This window comes from Myotis daubentonii, chromosome 19, assembly GCF_963259705.1.
Source record: "Myotis daubentonii chromosome 19, mMyoDau2.1, whole genome shotgun sequence".
Lineage (NCBI taxonomy): Eukaryota > Metazoa > Chordata > Mammalia > Chiroptera > Vespertilionidae > Myotis > Myotis daubentonii.
In genome coordinates, this window is record NC_081858.1 from 28490755 (window position 1) to 28511705 (window position 20951).

General features: G+C 62.7%; 1 protein-coding gene, 1 long non-coding RNA gene and 7 other non-coding genes across 9 annotated transcripts; 2 read left to right on the plus strand and 7 right to left on the minus strand.

Annotated features, from left to right (window-relative positions):
* Positions 1-40: 40 nt before the first annotated feature.
* On the minus strand, positions 41-2681 carry LOC132221777 (uncharacterized). Its single transcript, XR_009450072.1, has 2 exons — positions 1884-2681; positions 41-543 (listed from the first exon to the last, which is right to left on the minus strand). It is a non-coding gene; the product is annotated as an uncharacterized LOC132221777 (long non-coding RNA).
* On the minus strand, positions 589-660 carry TRNAA-UGC (transfer RNA alanine (anticodon UGC)). The gene has a single exon. It is a non-coding gene; the product is annotated as a tRNA-Ala (tRNA).
* On the minus strand, positions 1829-1900 carry TRNAD-GUC (transfer RNA aspartic acid (anticodon GUC)). The gene has a single exon. It is a non-coding gene; the product is annotated as a tRNA-Asp (tRNA).
* Positions 2129-2200, plus strand: TRNAA-UGC (transfer RNA alanine (anticodon UGC)). Its single transcript has one exon. It is a non-coding gene; the product is annotated as a tRNA-Ala (tRNA).
* TRNAF-GAA (transfer RNA phenylalanine (anticodon GAA)) lies at positions 2595-2667 on the minus strand. The gene has a single exon. It is a non-coding gene; the product is annotated as a tRNA-Phe (tRNA).
* A 2203-nt stretch (positions 2682-4884) lies between the features above and the next one.
* On the minus strand, positions 4885-4956 carry TRNAD-GUC (transfer RNA aspartic acid (anticodon GUC)). The gene has a single exon. It is a non-coding gene; the product is annotated as a tRNA-Asp (tRNA).
* Positions 4957-5176: 220 nt separating this feature from the next.
* On the plus strand, positions 5177-5248 carry TRNAA-UGC (transfer RNA alanine (anticodon UGC)). Its single transcript has one exon. It is a non-coding gene; the product is annotated as a tRNA-Ala (tRNA).
* Positions 5249-6464: 1216 nt separating this feature from the next.
* On the minus strand, positions 6465-20389 carry DHX37 (DEAH-box helicase 37). Its single transcript, XM_059677100.1, has 26 exons — positions 20175-20389; positions 18231-18397; positions 17058-17170; positions 16646-16979; positions 16248-16396; positions 15933-16025; positions 15174-15270; positions 14968-15081; positions 14489-14590; positions 14203-14317; positions 13572-13667; positions 13384-13466; positions 12781-12925; positions 12177-12253; positions 11711-11943; positions 11202-11420; positions 10921-11109; positions 10222-10346; positions 10002-10118; positions 9290-9462; positions 8586-8700; positions 8104-8241; positions 7829-7923; positions 7679-7752; positions 7199-7296; positions 6465-7045 (listed from the first exon to the last, which is right to left on the minus strand). Exons 1-26 carry the CDS (start codon positions 20278-20280, stop codon positions 6960-6962), a joined length of 3453 nt encoding a protein of 1150 aa, XP_059533083.1. The 5' UTR covers positions 20281-20389; the 3' UTR covers positions 6465-6959.
* Positions 19023-19159, minus strand: LOC132222341 (small Cajal body-specific RNA 4). Its single transcript, XR_009450204.1, has one exon. It is a non-coding gene; the product is annotated as a small Cajal body-specific RNA 4 (non-coding RNA).
* Positions 20390-20951: the final 562 nt, after the last annotated feature.

The window sequence follows — 20951 nt, forward strand, 5'->3', positions numbered from 1 at the left end:
CAGATTGATGGACAAGGGTCCATTATTACTGCAGACCAAGAACAGGACCCCTTCTTTTAATGAAAAATAGCTTTCATTTTTAGTGATTAAATGCAGTGTACACGTATAAAGAGTTCATGCACTCCATTCATTCATTCATTCTTACATTCATTCATTCTGGTCCTGGTACTGATGAAGCAGGGAGCGAGCCCTCTGATGGGAAAGCCAGTCTCCTTTTGGGCGGCTCCCTCTGAAAAAGGTTGTTGCTGGCAGCACAGAGGGCGAAGGGCAAGGCCGGCACAGACCTCTGACCTCCGATGTACACATCACCCCGGCGGCCGGGAACGAGCCCCACCCCGCAGGCCTCGCTGCAGGCGCTGTCACTGCCCAGCGGGACACTCTGCCCAGGGTCGCTGTGGTTCCCAGCATCATTGCTCCCGGTCGCCTCCTCCAGCAAAAGCACATCTGGAAGGTTCCAGGCTTGAGGACGGACTGTGGGGAAAACCGCACCTCCAGGTGGTGACAGGAGGAGCTACACCTGTTATGGCCGCATCCGGGTAGGCGCTTTAAGGATGAACAGGAGAAAGAAGAATGAGAAAAATAACACAATGGAGATGCCGGGGATCGAACCCGGGGCCTCATACATGCAAAGCATGCGCTCTACCACTGAGCTACATCCCCCAACCCTGTACTGCTGCTTTCTGGAATTCTCTGCTAGAGCCTCATCTTAAAACCTTTTTTCCTGAATAAATTTTATACATTTACATGTGCAGTGCCCTTTTTCTCTAAGTAAATTCTATACATTTAAATGCGTAGTGCACCAAGGCTGCAGGTTCCATCCCCAGTCAGGGCACATACAAGAAACCACCAGTGAAGGCATGAATATAAACTGAGGAATAAAACAGACCCAGACACACAGAAGCAGGGGACAGATGGGCCAATCTCAGAGAGGAGGCGTGGGTGGGAGAGATTAACTAAAGACCTTGTTTGCATATATGCAGAACCCATGGACACAATCAATGGTGTGGTGAAGGCCTGGGGGGGTGGGCGGGGGCAGGGTGGAGGGGGCCAATGGGAAAATGAAAAGGGGGGGGGGCATCTGTGATATTTTAATCAAGAAAGATAAGTTTTAAAAAACACAGTAAGGGGAACAACAAATCGATGTTTTTTTCTCCCAAAGAGGCCTGTTTCTCATAACCCCACAGCCGGAGTTCTAGCCGATGCTGGAACCAGGAGCAAAAGGGAAGAGGCCTCGTCTTTTTTTTGTTTGTTTGTTTTTGGTGGAGGTGCAGGAATGAATTAAAAAAAAAAATCAAATCTCTAGGGGAACGCTGGTTAATAACAGTATATAAAGCTCTGTCTACTCCACTGTGTGCTCAGCAGCAGAAGGCTGGTCCCCTTCCGCCACCAGCCTCTGACCCCCGACCTCTTCCCCCTCCAGCCCCCTCTGCTCTGGTGACACCATCCGGTTGCACACAGACCTGTTCTTCATTTGTTTTTTGTTTCACAACGCAGAACTACCCTTACTGCACAGGACAGACTCTGGTACTCCATTCCGTACTATTTTCCTTTTAATCCTCACCCAAGGATATGTTTTCATTTATTTTATGTATTTACTTATTTATTTACGTAACCATAATCGTTAAAAGTATTACATATGTCCCCTTTCTTACCCCCTAGACGCCCCCTGTCCCCAACCCGTTCCCACCCCCCTCGGTCCCCCGGTCCCAGGCCCTCACCACCCCTCTGCCTGCGACCATGAGTTATGCATCTATACATACAAGGCAAACAGACCTATTATGGAATGTTGCTCCTACAAAACCAAACAACCCAATAAAAGATACACAGCCTCCCCGTCGGGGAATCGAACCCCGGTCTCCCGCGTGACAGGCGGGGATACTCACCACTATACTAACGAGGACGAGCCATGCCAAGGCCCCTCCACGCCTGTTCCTATAGAAACCGCCTTCTTCCGCTGCCGCGCTCATCACTCCGCGTGGTCTCCGCCTGCGCCGCGGGGCGGGCGGGCTTCTCCCCTGCGCGGAGGGACCTGCTCCGATCCTTGGAGGCGCTGAGCACCCCGAAAGGAAGGAACACGTGCACGTGGAGAAAGGCCGCCACTTCCTGCATCCGCGGGGCTCCGAGGGCGGGGGATGTAGCTCAGTGGTAGAGCGCATGCTTTGCATGTATGAGGCCCCGGGTTCGATCCCCGGCATCTCCAACTTTTTATTTTAAAATCTCTCCCTCAAGGAGTTTAGCTCTTCACATGCCCCGGAGGTCGCCCGCCTTATCTTCTCCCGCAGCACCGCGGGCTTGATGTCGCTGCGCCCGCTCACGCAGCAGAAATGAGCACAGGCAGCGGGAATGGACGAGCAGCCGACAGACACGGGGCAGTTAATCAGCTTTCACGACATAAAATAAATGAGGGTCACGGAAACGCTTGCTCCTGTTGGATTTCCCCAGACGGGACGCACCGAGAGGTTTCCAGCCGCTCGGGCTCCCGGGGTAAACTCGGAGCTGTTTCAAACAAAAAAAAGCGAAACTCCCTTTTTTCTCTCCACTCGCTTATTTCCACCGCGCTCGGGTGGAAAGAAAGAAAAAAGGAAAAGGAGAGCTGCCGAAACCCGGGATCGAACCAGGGACCTTTAGATCTTCAGTCTAACGCTCTCCCAACTGAGCTATTTCGGCCGCTGTAGTCAGGCGCCGCCCGGTCCCTCCCATGTTGTTCTCAACGGCCCGGCGTCATCGCATCCGCCCTGGAACCCGGGCGGGGAGACGAAACCAGCCGCATCCACCCTGCCGGGCCGGCCCCCACCTGTAGGCAATGCCCCTTCTCGGCCTTCCGGCCACCGCCTCCCGGAAGCTTTCCCTGATCACGCCTCCCAGCACGCCCCCAGCCCCATATTGGGGATTGTTCGCTTAGTTATTGGTTTCCTATCTCTTGTTCCCCCCCTCCCCCCCCCGCCCCAGCAGGGAAGCCCTCTGTCCGGGTCACTGCAGGGCCGAGAGCCGTGCCTGGAACATAACCTGTGCTCCATAGCCAGTTGTGAATTCATAAGCGAATGGATGGATGGATGGATGGATGGGTGGATGGATGGGTGGATGAACCCTGCCTGGCTCAGACCTCAGCTTTCTCAAGCTCCCTGCTCTGTGCAAAGGCACCAGGTCACCCGTGGGTGCAGCTCCCGGGCAGCCCACAGGTGCAGGGATGCTGCCCACGCCGGGCCTGAGTGCGGCTTTCCTCGGGGCAGTGAGCGCCCCAGATCCGGCCTCCAAGCGCAGCCCCCACACCTGGGCGCCCTCGCAGCCCCGAGGCACGAGGAGACCCGCAGGGCCGCATCCAGGTGCGGCTCTGACTCTTCGCTTTGGGAACTGGGGGTGGGATTGGGGGTGGGGGTGGGAAGGGCTGCCCGGGGAGGACCCGCCGGTGGGGGGATTGTCCACGATGTGAGGTCATTTGGCAAGTGCCGGCCAAACACCTGGTGACCCTCTGGCTCATCCACGAATCCAGGAACGAGATAGTTCCGGGATAATAGTTGTGCTAAGAAGCAAAATAAACCAAAATAAACCGCAGTGATGGGGTGGGATTCGGGGGATACGGCAGCGAGAGAAACAGGGAGCTGAGAGGACCTGAGCATAGTGAGCCCGCCGTGCTAAGACCTCAGGAAGAGGCCCTTGGACGGAGGGACCGCTGGTGCAAAGGCCCTGGGGCCGGGAGGAGGGGGATAATGGGAGGCGCAGAGAGTGGGGTGGGAGAGGGGAGGAGGGTGAGGGGCGAGAGGGGGCCCCGGCAAGGCCAGAGAGGCGGCGAGGCCAGAGCTTGCCAGGCCGCACGGAGAGGTGCTGCATGGTCTTCTGGTTGCACGTGGGAGGTCTGATTGTGATAGAGCTCGTCTGGTTGTGCGGTGCCCTCCGTCTCCTGTCACAAGTCAATCATGTGTGACAACTGAGGCTCTGAATCAGGGGTCCTCAAACTTTTTAAACAGGGGGCCAGTTCACTGTCCCCAGACCGTTGGAGGGCCGGACTATAGTTTAAAAAAAACTATGAACAAATTCCTATGCACACTGCACATATCTTATTTTGAAGTAAAAAAACAAAACGGGAACAAATACAATATTTGTATTTGCATGTGGCCCGCGGGCCGTAGTTTGAGGACCCCTGAATCTGCACACCGCGTGGCACGCCCCGAACCCCTTCAGGAGACAGGGGACCGCCCGGACTCCCCCTGCTCTCCCCCTGCTCTCCGTGCACAGCGGGCCTTTGAAAAGCATGACGAGTATCATCCTGATAAAAATGGAGGAAGAAAGAACGGAAGGAAGGAAGGAAGGAAGGAAGGAAGGAAGGAAGGAAGGAAGGAAGGAAGGAAAGAAGGAAAGAAGGGAGGGAGGAACACGGGGAAGGGGAAACGAGGAAAAGAAAGGCAGGAAAGAGAAAGGAAAAGAAAACCAGAAGAGTGCAGACAGGTGGAGAATGGAGTCAAGGAGGCACTCCCGCCTTCTCCGGGGCCTTCTCCACAGAGAGGACCCATGCTCGGAGCAGGTGGTGATGAGGTGGCCCTGGGCAGGCCACACAGCCATTCTCCAGGCCTCAGTTTCCCCATCTGTCTAACGGGAGGACACAGCACCTACCCGTGAGGTTGCTGTGGAGACTAAATGGGCGCTCACCTGCACAGCGCCGAGCACGGCCCGGTACATGATAAAAGTTGCATAATTGTTAGCTGGTGACCAGGAATATAAATGCAAAATCTCTCAAGCTATATCCATTAGAGATTATAGATTATGTATATAATGGGGGACCTGTTAGGCCCACTGCGCGCACCTGGCTTTTTTCCTTAGTGAGGCCCCAATTGCCAGGTTTACAAGGAAAACGGCGAAGTGCACACAGGATTTAAAAGTTATAGTCGCCTCCCCGTCGGGGAATCGAACCCCGGTCTCCCGCGTGACAGGCGGGGATACTCACCACTATACTAACGAGGACAAGCGCTGGTTGGGCCCCTCCGCGCTGGTCCATATGGACATGGGTTCCCTACCTGTCGCCCCGCGGGCTCCAGGTCGGGCCTCCCCAGGTGCAGTGCCTGGTCCTGGGCTTTCCCGGCGCGGAAGGAGCCGCTGGACCGGAGACGCTGGGCACCCACAAAGGGGCCCGGCGAGCGGAAGGACACTGGGGCTTCCCACAGCCCCGCCACCGCCAGGCCCAGGGGATGTAGCTCAGTGGTAGAGCGCATGCTTTGCATGTATGAGGCCCCGGGTTCAATCCCCGGCATCTCCACTCCATTTTACTGTACTTTTTGTTTTCTTTTGCCTTTTCAGCCGTGTAAATCAGTTGCCGGGTGGGAAGGCGAGCAGAGAAGGGGACCCGGGCTCCCCCCATCAGCAGACCCGAGAAGGAAGCTCCCTGGAGCCTAATCACAGGCGCCCGGATCCCTCCGCTAGGGCGGTGGGATGCAGTAGGTGGGGGAAGGGAGGGGGAAAGCTGCACTTTTAAACAACCACTCCTGGTTATTCGAGTCAGGCGGTTAGGAAAACACTGCGTTTCTAGGGAGGGTTTTGCAACTGGCCCGATGCCAGGGAGTGTGCACGCTCTGCGCACCTACTGTGTGCCCAGGCAGCGTTTAGGGGGCCTCGTGTCCCCCACACCCCAGGCCGTTCCTCAGCCTCCTGCCCTGGATACTGGCTTTCGGGAGGCTGACGCTAGGCAAGCGGTGCCAAGTGTGAGGGAGACTCATGACGGCCGGGGCTGAAGGCGGAGGCGGTGTGTGGGGGCTGCCAGAGATACCCTCACCCTCAGGGCGCCTGCCCGTCTGCAGGAACAGAGGAAATGGCAGCTGCAAACCCCTGAGGTCGAGAGGGGGGTGCGCTCTGCGTGGCAGGGACCGAATTGAGGCAGCAGGGGTTTCCCTCTCCCGACACTGGAGGGCGCGGCGCGGGAACAGGATGGAATGTGGGTTGCAGAGGCGCCCTCTGGCGGCCACGTGGAGAACCGGCGATGGGCCCCCAGGCTGGACCCCACCAGCCAGGTGCCCCCAGGCGGCGGCCGGGAGGGTGCGGGAGTGGCCTGGGGAGGGAGGGGCAGTGACAGGCGGCGTGGGTGCTGGGAGAGCGGCCAGGGGAGACCTCGGTGGGGGCGCACTGGGGACAGCGGCCAGGCTGCGGGCGGTGAACGGTTTGGAATATGGGACATGTCCCTGTGACCTGGCACTTACACTGTGGCATCCGCACACACTGATTGAGGAAAAGCACCCGGCGAAGGTGGGGGGAACCTGGCACCCAGAGGACCTCACCGACCGCAGGTGAGAGCACGTGTGTGGGGGAGGGGCACACCCAGACCACCCACATTCAGAGGCACTGGGACTGCTGGACTCCACGCCAAGATTTAAAAAAATATATATATATTTATTGATTTTAGAAAGGAAGGGAGAGAGACATCAATGATGAGAAAAAAATCACTGATCAGCTGCCTCCTGCACACCCCCTACTGGGGATCGAGCCGCAACCCAGGCTTACGCCATGTGCTTTGACGGACTCGAACCGTGACCTGCTGGTTCATAGCTCGATGCTCAACCAGGAGCCAGGCCAGCTGGGCCACGCCACGATTTATTTCAGCGAGGCACTGCTGGGCTGGCCATCAGGGGATGCCCCTCCTGGTGCCCCCTCTGCAGGAGAGGGTGGGAGCCTGGGGGCCCTGCCCGCCATAGACACCCCCGAGGAAGGACCTACAGTAGCCCCTGCTCTCAGCGGCTTCGCCCGCCCGCCCTGTGGCTCCACAGGCGCTAATGTAGCCCACGGAGCACCTTTAAAAAGGAGGTCAGGTTGGTGTCTGAGATAATCCCTCGCCCACCCCCTAATAAATAGTTACAGTCACCCCAGATCGGGCCAAATCGTATGAGGGCTTCCAGGGGCCAGAGGGACCGTGTCTGACGGGCTGCTGCTGTCCCCCTGGGTCCCTAGACCAGTCCTCAGTCCTGCGGCCAGCCATCGGGTCAGCGGTCAGCTGTCGGGGGCCAGGCCTTCTCCACGTCGGCGTGCATAGCCTGCGGGAGCCACTCGCAGTACTCAGCCAGCAGGTCTGCAGGGCGGAGGGATGGGGTCAGAGGGGAGGGCGGGGTCAGAGGGCTTTGTAGCCCGCCACCCACTCCAGGCAGAGCCTCTCCAACCCTGGCCACCCCCATCCCGTCCACTCTCAACCCCTTGGCCGGGGGCGCCTCCTGGTCAAGCTCACATCTGGGGTTTTTCCTCCACGCAGCCAGCAGGGCGTCGCGGTGGTCGGCTTTCTCGGCAACCAGGGCTCTAAGGAGACTCTCTGTCCTGGGCTGCAGCCTGCGGGCGGGACGTGGGGTGTGGGGCGTCACACGGCCACAGGCTGGCCACCGCCCGGCCAGCCCTGCCCAGGAGGGTCCACACCTCATCCCCTCTCCGCCCCACCACCCACCACTGGCGCCTGGGCTGCCTCTGACAGAGATGCAAGTGCTGGGGCCACGAGCCAAGAAAAGCTGGGCCACCAGGTGCCGGTCGAGGCGGGAGGACCTCCCCGGAGCCTGTGGAGGGGACAGCCCTGAGGTGCTGACTGTCTGGCCTCAGAACCATGAGAATCGATTCCTGAGGACTGAAGCCGCTTGGTCGGTGGTATTTGTTACGCTGGCCCAGGACACTAGTACCAGCTGCCGCCACCACCGGCCCAGGCGCCCAGGCAAGGCCGTACCTGGCCCACGTCTTCAGCATCGTGCTGGGGCTGGACAGCAAACAGGCCTGGTAGGAGGCCAGCCGGGGGAAGACCTGGGGAGACCGAGACCGTAGGGTCAGCGAGGGCCCGGCTCCCCTCCCGCCCCCACACAGGAGGAGCGCGGCCTACCTGCCCTTCCAGCAGGAAGCGGGCGAAGTGCTTGTAGCGGTCCAGGCCCTCGGGGAAGTCCACCTGCACCGCGGGCAGCGGCCAGCCCACGCGATCTGGAGGGCGGGCGCGGGCACGGGAGGGTAAGGCCGGGTGGAGCCCACAGCCTCCCTAGTCCCTCCCCGGGCCCCGCCCACAAGAGGGGCAGGCAGCCTGGGGCGACCCCCCCCTGCCCCCCAGACACAGGGCCTGAGACTGCAGGTGGGAGCCCCAGGCCGCCAGGGAGTGGGACTCACAGAACACGCTGTCACGGTGACAGAGCACCCGCCCCTTCTCAGGGCAGTAGGCGGGCGGCGGCTGCTCCAGCGGCTTGTTGAACTGGCAGTAGCTGGGCAGCAGCGCGGGGATCCACTGGATCTCGACGGCGGAGACGCCTGCCGGAGGGGGAGGGGGAGGGGCGGGGTCACAGGCACTGCTGCTGGAGGGGCCGGAGCCATCTCCCCACCCAGGGCCCAGGACACGGCTCACAGAGCCACGGTGGGCTAGGCCAGGGCCAGCCACAGCTTTGCCACCTTTCTTCCTTTTTTAAAATTTATTTTATTGACGTCAGAGAGGAAGGGAGAGGGAGAAGCATCAATGAGAGAGAATCATGGGTCGGCTGCCCCCTGCACGCCACCCCTCTACTGGGGACCAAACCTGCAACCCAGGCAGGTGCCCTGGACCGGAATCGAACCCGGGACCCTGCAGCCTGCAGCCGACACCCTATGCGCTGAGCTACCTTTCATGTACATCTTGGTCGTCTCCACAATCTCCTGGTAGACCACGAAGTCGGGCAGCTCCCTGAAGAGGACGGAGCTGGGGTGGATGAAGACGGGGTCGTCCAGGAGCGGCGTCTGCAGAGGGGGTGCGTGGTGAGTCCAGGAGACCCCAAGCACCCGGTGGGTGAACCCGGGGCGCACCCGTCCGAGGGACCGGGGCTCGGCCCGGAGCAGCCGCTGACGCGCACGGACAGGCCACAGCCCGGCGCCAGGAAAGGCCGCGTGTCGTGGGCTCCTTCTCGCAGGAGCCACTCGGAATGAGCACAGCCGGAGACAGAGGTGGAGCCGGTGCGGAGACAGGAAATGGAGTGACTGGGGCGGCGCAGGGTTCGTCGTGGGGCAACGAAATGCCCTAAAGCGGACGGTGGTGAGGCTGCCTGGCTCCCGGAATTTACCGACCACCAAGCTGCACACGTCCCACGGGTGACCTGTCCGTCTGTGACTTACACCTCAACGAAGTGGTCACGGAAGTTAAGTCGGGGTGAAGCCAACGCCCAAAGGAAGATGAGACTCCACTGGACACGCCACCCTATCCGTGCGGGGACGTGACCGAGGACGGGCCCACCCAGAGCCCGCGGCCCCGCCCCCCGGTGTGCTGTCCACGCCCACAGGCCAGGCTGGTGTCGGGGTCTGACCCCCCCTGCCCCCCGCAGCAGGCGCCCACCTTGTAGGCGTTCCTCCACGTGTCGTCCAGCAGGTCCTCGCTCTGCACCCTGCGGGCCAGGTGGTCGCCCAGGCCGGCCGCCACGATCTGCCGCAGGCAGGTCACCTGGCTCTCGGAGGGCGGCCGCATCTTGGGGTCCACGAAGAGCCCGGCGTCGGGGCACACGGCGTTGACTGGGGGGAGCCGGGTGTGAGGACGTGGGGCCTGTGGCAGCTCCCAGCTCCGCACCTCAGACCACAGCCCTCCACACCGCGTGTCCTCAGGACAGACCCCGCCCTCTGGGGGCAGAGTGGCCCGGACACGGTCCTGCCCGACAGCAGGGGCTGCACTGGACTTTCTGGAATGTTCCTTCCGCCTGGAAGCAGTGGGATCCACTCCAACTGCCTGCTCCCCACAAGGGGGCACAGAGCATGGGCCCCGGGAGCAGGGGCCGGGGTGACAGAGGGATGCCACCAAGGAAAGGGCGAGCCTGAGGCCCTGCAGGCAGATGGCCGAGTCCTCAGAGGCCCCAGAGGTGCCCAGGACGGGCTCTGGGGACACAAGCTATGTGAGCGAGCAGGTGAGTGTGCCAATGGGAACCGGTGGGTCACTGGGGAGCGACTGTACGTGAACGTCGTCGCTCAGGACGACTCTAAACAGGCAAAGGGCCGAGTTCCCTGCCGGGACTGAGCGTGCGGGGACCCGGGAGCCCGGGGGGCGGGCGGGGCGGTACCTGCAGTGGTCAGCTGGCCCCGCAGACGCCGGATCTCCAGCATGGCCTTGTACCGCAGCCCGTGGGCCTCGCAGAACTGGGGCGAGCAGCCCGCGTACTCGCAGGCCCCCACGGCGCCTGGGGGAGAGGGGCGCTCACTGGCTGTCCCCCGGCTGCCCCCTCCCCTCCCCTCCCCTCCCCTCCCCCTGGCTGCCCCCGCCCCGCCCCCTCGGGCACACACCCAGCAGCACCATGAGGTCCCCGAGCTGGAGGGACGCCCCGCGCCCGGCCCAGGCCCTCTTCATCTGCGCCACGCGGGCCCGTTTGCCCTTGAGCGCGGCGAGCTCGTCGTCGCTGGCGGCCGGCCTGCAAACACAGCACGGCCCCGGGTACTGCCCTGGCCCAGGGCCGCGGGGACGGGGACAATGCCCGGGGGGTGGGGGTGGCTGCTGACACGAGGAAGCCTTAGGCCTCCTGCCCAAGTTCACCTCTGGCAGCCGAGACAGAAAACGGGCGTTTCCAGCCCAGCAGTTGCACATCTAGAGGTCAGTATAGACAGCCCAGCCCTGGCCGGAGGCTCGCTGGGCTGGGCTGGTCCCGGGCACTGAAAGGTCGCCGGCTCGGTTCCGGTCAGGGCACAGGCTCGGGCTACGGACTCGACCCCCAGTGTGGGGCGTGCAGGAGGCAGCCGGTCCGCTTCCTTCTCATATGGATGTTTCTCTCTCTCCCTTACGGTCCCAGGAGCCCTGCCCTGGCCTCGCCCGAGGGCTTTTGTTAACCCGGGTTCCACGGGGTCAGCACACGGGTGGGCCCAGAGGGGCAGAGGCTCTTGGACGAGGCCACCCGACAGCCAGCTGCTCCCCAGAGGCCGGGCTCCGGGCACCTCAGCCAAGGGCCCCGTCAGCCCGAGCGAGCCCCCCACGCCCGGCCCCCGCCCCACCTGTCCAGCTCCTCGAACAGCTCCCGGACAGTCATGGCGGCCACGATGGTGATGGCGTAGGGCAGGCAGCCGTCGGGCTGGCTCAGCGCCAGCATCTTGGCGTAGCGGGGCGCCACGGGGAAGGTGGCCATGGTCCGGCCCAGCGCGGTGATGGGGCAGCTCAGGCGCGACCTCTGCAGCTGCTTCATCCTGGGGGACGCGGGGCCCACACAGGTCAGCTCGGGGGAGCCGAGGGGGAGGGCTGAGCACGCGCGGGGGTGGGGCTCCCGGCTCCCCGCTACCTCTCCGTTTTCGGGGGCGCCTGCAGGGCCCCCAGCGCGACCAGCAGCTCCTCGGCTGCCAGCAGGGCCTCCACGGCGGGCGGCGTCGGGAAGGGGAAGTTGACGACCTTCTCGATGTTGAGCGCTTTCATCTGCAGGACCAGGTCCTCCACCGGCCGCCGGGTGATCTCGGGCGGCGGGAACGGCTCGAAGTCACCGAACACCGCGGAGGAGTAGAGCCTGCGAGACCAGGCCCGCTGCTCAGACGCAAGCAGACGGGGAGGCACCCCCGGGATCCCGACTCGCCACAGGGCCCGCCTGTTCCTGCCTCCTTCAACTCAGCTGTACAGCGGGCTGCACAGCCGCTGCCTCGGGGGCGGGAGACTCTACTGACTGGTTGGTTGGTGAGAGAGAGAGAGAGGGGGGAGGGGGAGAGAGAGGGGGGGGGAGGGAGGGAGAGGACAGGAGGGAAACGGGACGTGGGACCGCCTTCTCCTGCTCCCGCGTGGGTGCGGGCAGCGTGGCCGCACCTGTAGCAGTGCCCGGGCTCCGTCCGCCCGGCTCGGCCTGCCCGCTGGTCGGCGGAGGCCTGGGAGACCCAGGTGACCCGGAAGGAGGACACGCCGGTCACGCGGTCGTAATGCCGTTTCTTGACCTTCCCGCAGTCCACCACGTACTTGATGCCCGGGATGGTGAGGGACGTCTCGGCCACGTTGGTGGCCACCACACACAGCCGGGTCCCCTCGGGGGGAGCGTGGAAGACCTAGGACGGTGGCAGGGGCAGCAGACAAACCCCCGAGTCAGGAAGGGTTCGCGGGGGGCAGGCGGGCGATGTCTCCCCCTGGCGAGGCCCCGCCGTGCAGCAGGAGATGAGGTGCCCAGCCGCCCCTGGCCCCGCCAGGAGGCCCCTGCGCCAAATCGGATAAGCCGGCCGCTCTGCCCCACCCCGTGCCTGTAGGGGCCCCCGCCAGGCATCGCCCGGGCCCGCCGGCTCACCTGCGCCTGCTTCTCCGGGGACAGCAGGGAGTAGAGCGGTAGCACGTGCAGAGGCAGCGAGGCGTCCGGCTGCTCACCTACGGGAGGCAGAGGCCCGCTGGCACCAATGCCAGGCAGGAGCCAGCATCCCTGCCCAGCGCCCGGGCCTGCTCTGCCTGAGGCCCGTTGGCAGCCATACTGCTGGGCGGGGCTCAGCCCTCGGGGCCAGCACAGTGGGCAGGGGGGCCGGGCCTGGTGGATGGAGGGCTGAGAGGCCCGAGGCTGCCCCTGGCCCCTGCCCAACACAGATCAGGGGCCACCCGCATGCGGGAGGAACTGCTCCCCGGGAGAGCCTGGGAGGGGCCTGCTGGGGGGGCCCCGGGCGGCAGGGCACTGGGCCTGCACGCACACAGAGGCCCCAGCAGGCAGCTCTGGAGTTGGACACACCTCCCAGGTGGCCCCGACGCCAGGCAGTTTCAGGAGCTCGGGAAACAGCGGGGGACAGGGCAGCCGGAACCCCAGCTGCTTGGGAGTGGAAACCCGAGGTCCCGGCCCTGAGCCCCTGGAGGCGGGGGGGGTGGTGGCACTGAGTGAAGGAGCTGGGTGCCCGTGGGTGGAGCCGCACCTCCGTCTGCCCCGCCGTCCCCCAGGTCCAGGTCCAGGTCGGAGCCCAGCACCGCCTCCTCCTCGTCCATCTCCGCCTCCCGGTCCTCGTCCCCTTCGCCCGCCGGCAGCACCGAGTAGCTGTCCAGGCTGATCTGGGGCAGCGTCTGTGGGAAACGAGGCCTCAGGACCCCGGCCGCACCAGGCGCCATGTGCAGACCCGTGTTGTGGGCGGGATAAACAAGCACGAGGCCCAGCCGGCCGCCCACCAGCCACCCACCTCCTCTGGGCCTGTTTCCTCTCCTAGAACCTGGGGAGGCTCACAGGACGCTGCCGACACGCGTGAGGCACGGGCCCTGCCTGGCGTGTCACATGCAGCAGGCGGGTTAGTGGTGACTCAGTAAGGACCCTACTGCCCAAGCGCTCAGGGCCGGCCTTCTGGAAGCTTCTCCAGGGAACACAGCCCGGAGACAAGCCTCATGCGATGGTCATGAGGCTTCTGTCTCTTCCACCGATTGCTCTCCTCACAGCCATGGCGGGGGCGGGGGGCGGGGGCGGGGGGAACGGGACGTGGTGGCCACCAGGCCCCCCGGGCACTTCAGAGCCACAGCCGCCCTCCACCTACCGCCGCCTGGGCCTTCCTTGCCCGCGCCCGCGCCTTCTTAAACTTCCTCGTTTCTTCCACCGAATCTCCCCGGTCCTCGTTCTCTGGAAGAGGCGGGGGTGAGGGAGGACGTGGCCGTGGCCGGGCTGGGAGGGCAGGGAGGAGCCGCCTCGCCCCGGGAGCGGGCTGAGCGCCCAGCGGGTGGTTACCTGGCGGCCGGCGCCGGACGTGCGGGAAGGCCCTCCGCAGCCGGCGACACAGCGCGTGCACCTCGGCCTGGCCCGTCAGGAACACCAGGATGCCGCCTGCGGGAGGAGGAGGCCCGTGACCCGCTCCTCCACGCAGAGAGCAGTGACATCGCCCCGACGGTGGGCCGCAGCGGGAGCTGGTCAGACCAGGACTCACGGACGGGCGCCCGGCAGCCACCCCCAGGCCGAGGGCGCGGGGACTGGGATTCCCCGGTCACCGTCCCCCCCCCCGTCCCCCCCCGCCATCACCCATGGAAGTCACGCGAAATGCCCAGAACAGGCCAGTCCAGGCCACAGGAAGCGCCCACGTTAGGGAAATAACCGGACAAGCGCCACGGGGCCTGGGGTCCACAGTGACGCTCAGGTGGGACCCCGTCCACCCGTCCTGTCGGGGCACCTGTGGGCCCTGCTTATCAGATGTGGCAGCGGCCACCCGCCAGTCACTGAGGCCGCACGATGCTTTGGGGGACTGGGCAGGGCAGGGGCTGCGAGCACTCTGGAACCAGCGAGGAAACTGAGGCCCCAGAGCCACTCGGGGAGGGCGAGCCCGCGGGCCTGGAGGGAGGACCGGCCTGCGCCGGGGAGCCCTCACCTGCGGGCAGCATGCGGTGGATCTTGCACACCTTCCGGAAGCACTCGCCGCTGTAGTCCTCCAGCGGCGTCCGCTTGTTAAAGTGCACGGTCACCGGGAACTGCCGGGACTCCACCTGCAGCGGACGGACCCGAGGGCGGAGCTTCAGCCGGCGCGGCCCCGCCCGCTCCTGGGCTCCCCCACCCCAGGTCTCCGTGTGGTGCCTGGGAACCTCCCGCACACTCGCTGCCCAAGAGCCGGCCCCGTCTCCCCGCGTCCCCGCCACCGGAGACCCTGGCGGCGTCACCTTGACGACCGGGGGCGGCACGGGGAAGAGCCGCTGGTTCTGCGTGAAGTCCTCCACCCGCAGCGTGGCCGACATGATGAGCAGCTTCAGCGGCAGGCACCTCTGCGAGCGACAGGCTGGGTGACCCGCGGGCACCAGGGCCGGGGAGACCTCAGACCCCTGCCCCCTCCAGCCTTCAGCCTCAGCCCCGTTCTGGTTGCCAAAGGTCCCAGCAAAAGGGGGAGAAGTGCCAGCAGGACCCGCCCCTCCCAGGGCGGTAGCTCATGAAAGGGGGTCCTTAACTGCCCGAGGCTGGACCCGGGCTCCACGGGGGCTCCCACAGGGGCTGCGACACCCGGACCCACGGTTGGGGGGGAGGGGGAAGACAGTCACAGCCTCAGCCACAGCAGCCGGTGCAGACGGAGCCCCAGCCCCACAGCGCAGGGGGCCCTGGCCTTGGGACGAGGGGGCCCCGCCCCGCCCCGCCCCACCCCGCACACCTTGGCCCGGAGAGACACGATGCGGGACAGGAGGCCGATGAGGATGTCCGTGTACACGCTGCGCTCGTGGGCCTCGTCGATGATCAGCACCTTGTACTTGCGCAGCAGGAAGTCCTGGGGGAGGCTGGCGTGAGGCGGCACCTGACCGTGCCCCCTGCCCCCTCCCCCCTCCGGGCCCCTCTGGGGAGGTCAGGGGAGCCACCGACCTTCTGGATTTCCTTGAGCAGCACGCCGTCGGTCATGAACTTGATCTTGGTCTCTTCCGTCACGTTCCCTTCGTAGCGGATCTGATAGGAGACGACCCTGCAGGGACAGGGTGGTGAGTTCCCCGAAGTCCGGCGGGCGCTGCAGCCCCGGGGCCACGCCAAGGCGGGCGGCAGAGAGGCCTGGCCCCTGAGGGCAGAGCCCTCAACAAGGCCCAGGCACCCATCGGCTGCCCCCTGCTCGCCCCCCACTGGGGATGGAGCCCGCAGCCCGGGCCTGTGCCCTGACCGGGAATCAAACTGTGATCTCCTGGTTCACAGGGGGATGCTCCACCACTGAGCCACACAGGCCGGGTAAAGCTCATAATTTCCACATCAGACAGTTTACTTACTTACTTAAGTTTTATTCAAATCAGACAATAAGAAACCAATATTTTGTTTGTCTGTTTGTTAACCTCACGTGAGAATATTTTTCCATTGACTTTTAGAGACACATCAATTGTTTGCCCTCCATGTGGCCCGACCAGGGCGGGGCGGGGATGAGGTACGTGCCCTTGACCAGAATTGAACCCGGGACCCTTCAGAAACCCGTCCCACATAGGAGACCCTGTGCTCAGACACAGAAGTGATGCCCCTCCCAGCGCCCTTGGGATGGACGAGGGCCGGAGGGCCTGCAATGCTGCTCAGCCTCCCGCACGGCTGACCCTGGGCAAGGCCAGGGGACCGGCCCCCACCCCCAACTCCCGGAGGCCCAGCCCTCACCGTGGCGACAGGTTCATCTCCTTGGCCACTCGCTGGGACATGGCCACGGCGGCCACTCGGCGGGGCTCCGTGACGCCGATGATGCAGCCATCGCTGGGGGAGGGAGGACACAGAGCCGGGACTGACCTCCGCGCTTCACCCCGAGTCAGTCACTTCACTGACGTGACAACCGTGGGAACGGGGTGCACGGACAGCCCCATCTCACAGCCAGGGGGACGGAGGCCCAGAGCCACACCGCGGTGACCGGCAGGGCCTGGACTGATCCTGGGCTCCCGGGGGCTTTCGGGGACATCTCCACCGTCACCCGGGCCCCACCTGCTGTATCCGGCCTCGTAGAGAAACTGCGGCACCTGCGTGGTCTTCCCGCTGCCCGTCTCCCCGCACACGATGACGATGGGGTGCTCGGCCACCGCCTCCATGATCACTTGCTCTTCGGAGAGAATCGGGAGCCTCAGGCGCTCTTCCTGCAGAGGGAGGAGTCAGCCTGGGGGGCGTCCCCGCAGGTGGCAGAGGGGACAGGGGCTCTACTCCGACAAAGACTACGTAGGGCAACGTGGTCTCTATACAGGTGGGTGACCCGGCCGGCGGGGCTCAGTGGCTGAGCGTGGACCTATAAACCAGGCTACGGTTCGATTCCCGGGTTGTGGGCTCCGCCCGTTTGTACCCTTGAACCCTCACCACGCGGCTTCGTCACAGAAAACCGGGGCACGAACCTGCATTTCCGGGGAGCGGTGGACGGGGATGAAGACAGCGGGCTTCGCGGGGGCCCTGGGCAGGGAGGTGGCCACAGCCGGAGGAGCTGGGGGACCGCTGGGCACCGAGCCCTCCCCCGCGTCCCCTGGTGGAGCAGGCGGCAGAGGCAGGGCCACCATCCCTGCACCCGCGTCCACCGGCTTGGCGTCCACCGGCTCAGTGTCCGGGGCCTCGTCCGGCTCCGACTCCACCGAGGTCTCGGACTCCTCCTCCGACTCCTGGAGCCGGCGCTTGCGGTGGGCCCCGCTGAGGCTGATCTTCTCCGGACCCTGGGTCGCGGCCTCGTCGGCCTTCCTGCCAGGAGAGCCGGGAATCAGACGCCCCAGCAGGACCCGCCACCGGGAGGGGCTGCCACGGGGCCGGCCGACTCACCCTCGGGCGTGGTACATGCGGGCCCCGGTGCCCAGCTTGGACGTGGTGAAGTAGAGCCGCATCTCGGCCGCCGACACCTGCACCTCGCTCAGTTTCTGCAGCATCTCGGCGCGCTGCGGGCGGACACGCGCGTCACCACGGGGAGGCGCCACGGCCCTCTTCCCAGGGAGGTGACGCTCCCCGTGAGGTCAGCGTGCCCGCAGCCTGTATTTATACGTAGTTATATATTGTTAACATGTTTCTTTACTGATTTTAGAGAGAGAGGAAGGGGGGAAAAAAGAAAGAAGAGAGAGGAAGGGAGACAGAAACAGCGATGAAACATCGATCAGCTGCCTCCTGCACGCCCCCCACTGGGGATGGAGCCTGCAACCCGGGCGCCCTGACCAGGAATCGAACTGTTACCCCCTGGTTCATAGGTTGATGCTCAACCACTGAGCCACGCCGGCTGGGCGATTTTTATATTTTTAAAAATTTATCTTTACTGTTGAATGTGTTACAGACGTCCCCCCTTTAACCGTCACTGACCCCCTAAGCCCCGCCCCTGGCCCTCCCCACACTATTCTCTGTGCCCATGGGGTCATCTCTTCCCCTCCGACCCCTCACCCCTCACAGCCTTTTTAAACGGAAGGTCACATGGACACTGTACTGTCTGCTCATAAGCCGACAGATGCGTGTGCTGTGTCCCCCCTCCGGGGTCTGGGGCAACGAGACTCTCCCTGCGCCACTGTCGCCGCAGCAAACACGCGACTGTGCCCACTGGCTTCCTCCTCCTGGTGAGCACCTCGTGAGTTTTGGTCTTATCGTTCTTGAAATCATACGTACTTTGTATGTGCGTCTGTACGTACCTTTCACAATCGATAAAAGAGAAGAATGAGGTACAGAACAGCGGGTGGGGGGGGGGGGGCGGCGGGAAGTGCCATGCAGGGTTTTACAGGGACACACGCTCTGGGGAATGAGGTCAGTGCCGCTAAGGGGAGGCCCGCGTGGCCCCTGCTGGAGACACGGTGCCCTTGTGGTGACCCTGACAGAGAGTCAACGGTGAATCGGCGGAGCCTTCAGATCGGGGTTTCTCAGTCTCTCCCCGTGCCCGGCATTATAGGACTGGGGACCCCCCAGCCCCCCGTCTCTCTCCAGGCTGGAGGGCCCGGTTCAGACCCCACGCAGCGGGCGTACCTGGCTCTTTTTCTCCTTCTGTTCCAAGATTCTCTGCAGCGCTTTCCGCTCCTTCTTGGTCAGAGGCCTCTTCGCCTTCGGCAGCGGAGGGGCCTTCGTCTTCCTCTTCCTCTTCCCCGGCAGGACCAGGGCGTTGCTGGCATCGACGCCTTTCAGCGTGTCCCGATCTGAGAAGACACGTTTGTGTGACCCACGGCCCCAGGGCCAGGGAGTTCAGATGCTGGCAGTACCCAGGGTTCCCCATGAACGCTGGTTTCCTCTGGGACCTCCCCCCCAGCCCAGCCCTGCACGTGAGCCCCGTGAACGCTCACACAGGACCGCGGGTGCGGGCCCAGCCGGTCCTGCGTTCACTCAACTCATCCACCCAGCACCTGCCACGGGTCGGGCTCTGCTATGAGCCAGGGTGCCTCCATCCCAGTGTAGGGGTGGGGGGAGAGGAAACAGGATGAGTAAGTGTGTCCCTCGCAACTGGGGCCTGCTCTCAGCGGGTCTGTGAGATCAAAGCTATTCTCATCATAATATTATGAGGTACCAAGTTGGTGCCATATCTACTTATTTATTTTTAAAAAGTATGTTTTTAATTGATTTCCGAGAGGAAAGAGAGGGAGAGAGAAACATCAATGACGATAGAGAATCATGGACCGGCTGCCTCCTGCACGACCTGCACTGGGGACCAAGCCCTCAACCAGGGCCTGTGCCCCAACTGGGAATCGAACTATGACCTCCTGGTTCATAGGTCAATGCTCAATCACGCCAGCCGGGGCCCTGCCCCCATTTTTTTTTTTTTTTTTAGAATGTTGGGTAGTGCAGTCAGCCCTGTGATATTCTCCAATAAGGGCTGCTCTCTCCAAACCCCCCCCTTTTTTTTTTAGGAGGACTGTATCAGCAGAGTCTTACTTCATCAGACTCAGCCCTCTTAGTCCTCCAGAATGCCCCCATTTTTTTTAAAAAAATATATTTTATTGATTTTTTTTTTACAGAGAGGAAGGGAGAGAGATAGAGAGTCAGAAACATCGATGAGAGAGAAACATCGATCAGCCGCCTCCTGCACGTCTCCCACTGGGGATGTGCCCGCAACCCAGGTACATGCCCTTGACCAGAATCGAACCCGGGACCCTTCAGTCCGCAGGCCGACGCTCTACCCACTGAGCCATACCGGTTTCGGCTGCCCCCATTTTTAAGTTTCATCTCCACGCAGCCATACTGGCCACCCTCAGGTCTTGACTCAATGCTCTCTTTCTCAGCAAGCCTCCCCCATCCACCCTATGCAACGTCACAGCTCACCATCACCTCTCTGCATCATCTCCTCAGTACTTACGTCCACACCACATTCTGTATGTTTTACCTGTTTGTCTTTGCCAACCAGGAGCCGCTAACCTCACTAAGACAGGGATTTTTTATTTTTCTTAAGCCTCCCTTTTTTTTTTTTTTTTTGTCTCCTCTCCAGCATCTAGGAGTTCCTGGCACTTAGCAGGCGCTCCTACCAAACGGAGCGCCAAGCAGCCTGGAGCCGAGCAGGCGGGTCTGGGCTCAAAATACAAATCGAGGGCAAGGAGCTTGTAGAAACGAAGCCATCAGGACAAACGGACTTACTTTCTTGCCCAAATTCCCCTCCGCTGTAACATTAGGGGAGAGAAATCCCAGGTATTGTCCCAAACCCAGTTAAACAAGGCTGTCACCCGGCCGGCGTGGCTCAGTGGTTAGCGTGGACCAATGACCCAGGTCACCAGTTCGATTCCGGGCAGGGCACAGGCCCGGGTTGTGGGCTCGATCCCCAGTAGGGGGCGTGCAGGAGGCAGCCGGTCCGTGATTCTCATCATTGATGTTTCTCTCTCTCCCTCTCCCTTCCTCTCTCTGAAGTCAATACAAACACAGAAAAAATGTAGACTGACCCCCAGGCCCGGGCCGGCCCCTCTCCCCAAACCCAGCGCCCGTACGCCTCACCCTCCAGTTCCAGCAGCACGGGTGGCGGCTCCGGGGGGCCCTTCGAGGGGCCGGGGGCCGCCTGCTGGCGCCCCTTGACGTTGTACCGCCGGTGCAGCTTCCCCATGGCACCCCGATCCCGCTCAGCCCCGGCGCGGACAGCGGCAGCGCACCCCCAAGCCCAGCCCACGTGGGTTCCTGCACTACCGCTCCCGACGGAAAACTTCCGGGTTGCGTTCTCGCGAGAACTGGAACTAACGGAACCTTCGAGGGGCGGGGCTGGAGGCGGGGCTAAGAGGGAAGGCGGGGCCTGGCTGGAGCCTGGGCGGGGCCAAATTCGAGGCGGTGCAGTTTAAACGCAGGCTGTTTTCGCTGGGTGTCCGCTGCGTCTCTTAGTCGGCATTTTCCTGTCAATATTAATTTGGCTTCTTGGGAATGTTTTGTCACCTTTCAGAACACAACCCTGCCCTTAGTACAAACGGATTCTCCCCTTTTTTTGTTGTTGCTCATTTGCATTTTCTGATATTCTTGTAGCAAACACACATTGGTTGTGTAGTAAAAAGGCACTATTTCCTTGACAGGAACAGAAGGAGTCAAAGGAGAAGGCATCTTCTATTCGCTGTAAACTCTCATGACACACCACACCGTCTGCAGCGCACTCGGAAATAATAGTTTTCCTGAATCCTGTAATTATCTTGCAAACAGAACGGTAATACCGTGTCGCTTTTTTTTTTTCTGTTAAAAGCGTTAACCCATTAAAGGCAAACATTTAAATTATATCATTACAAAAAAAAAAAA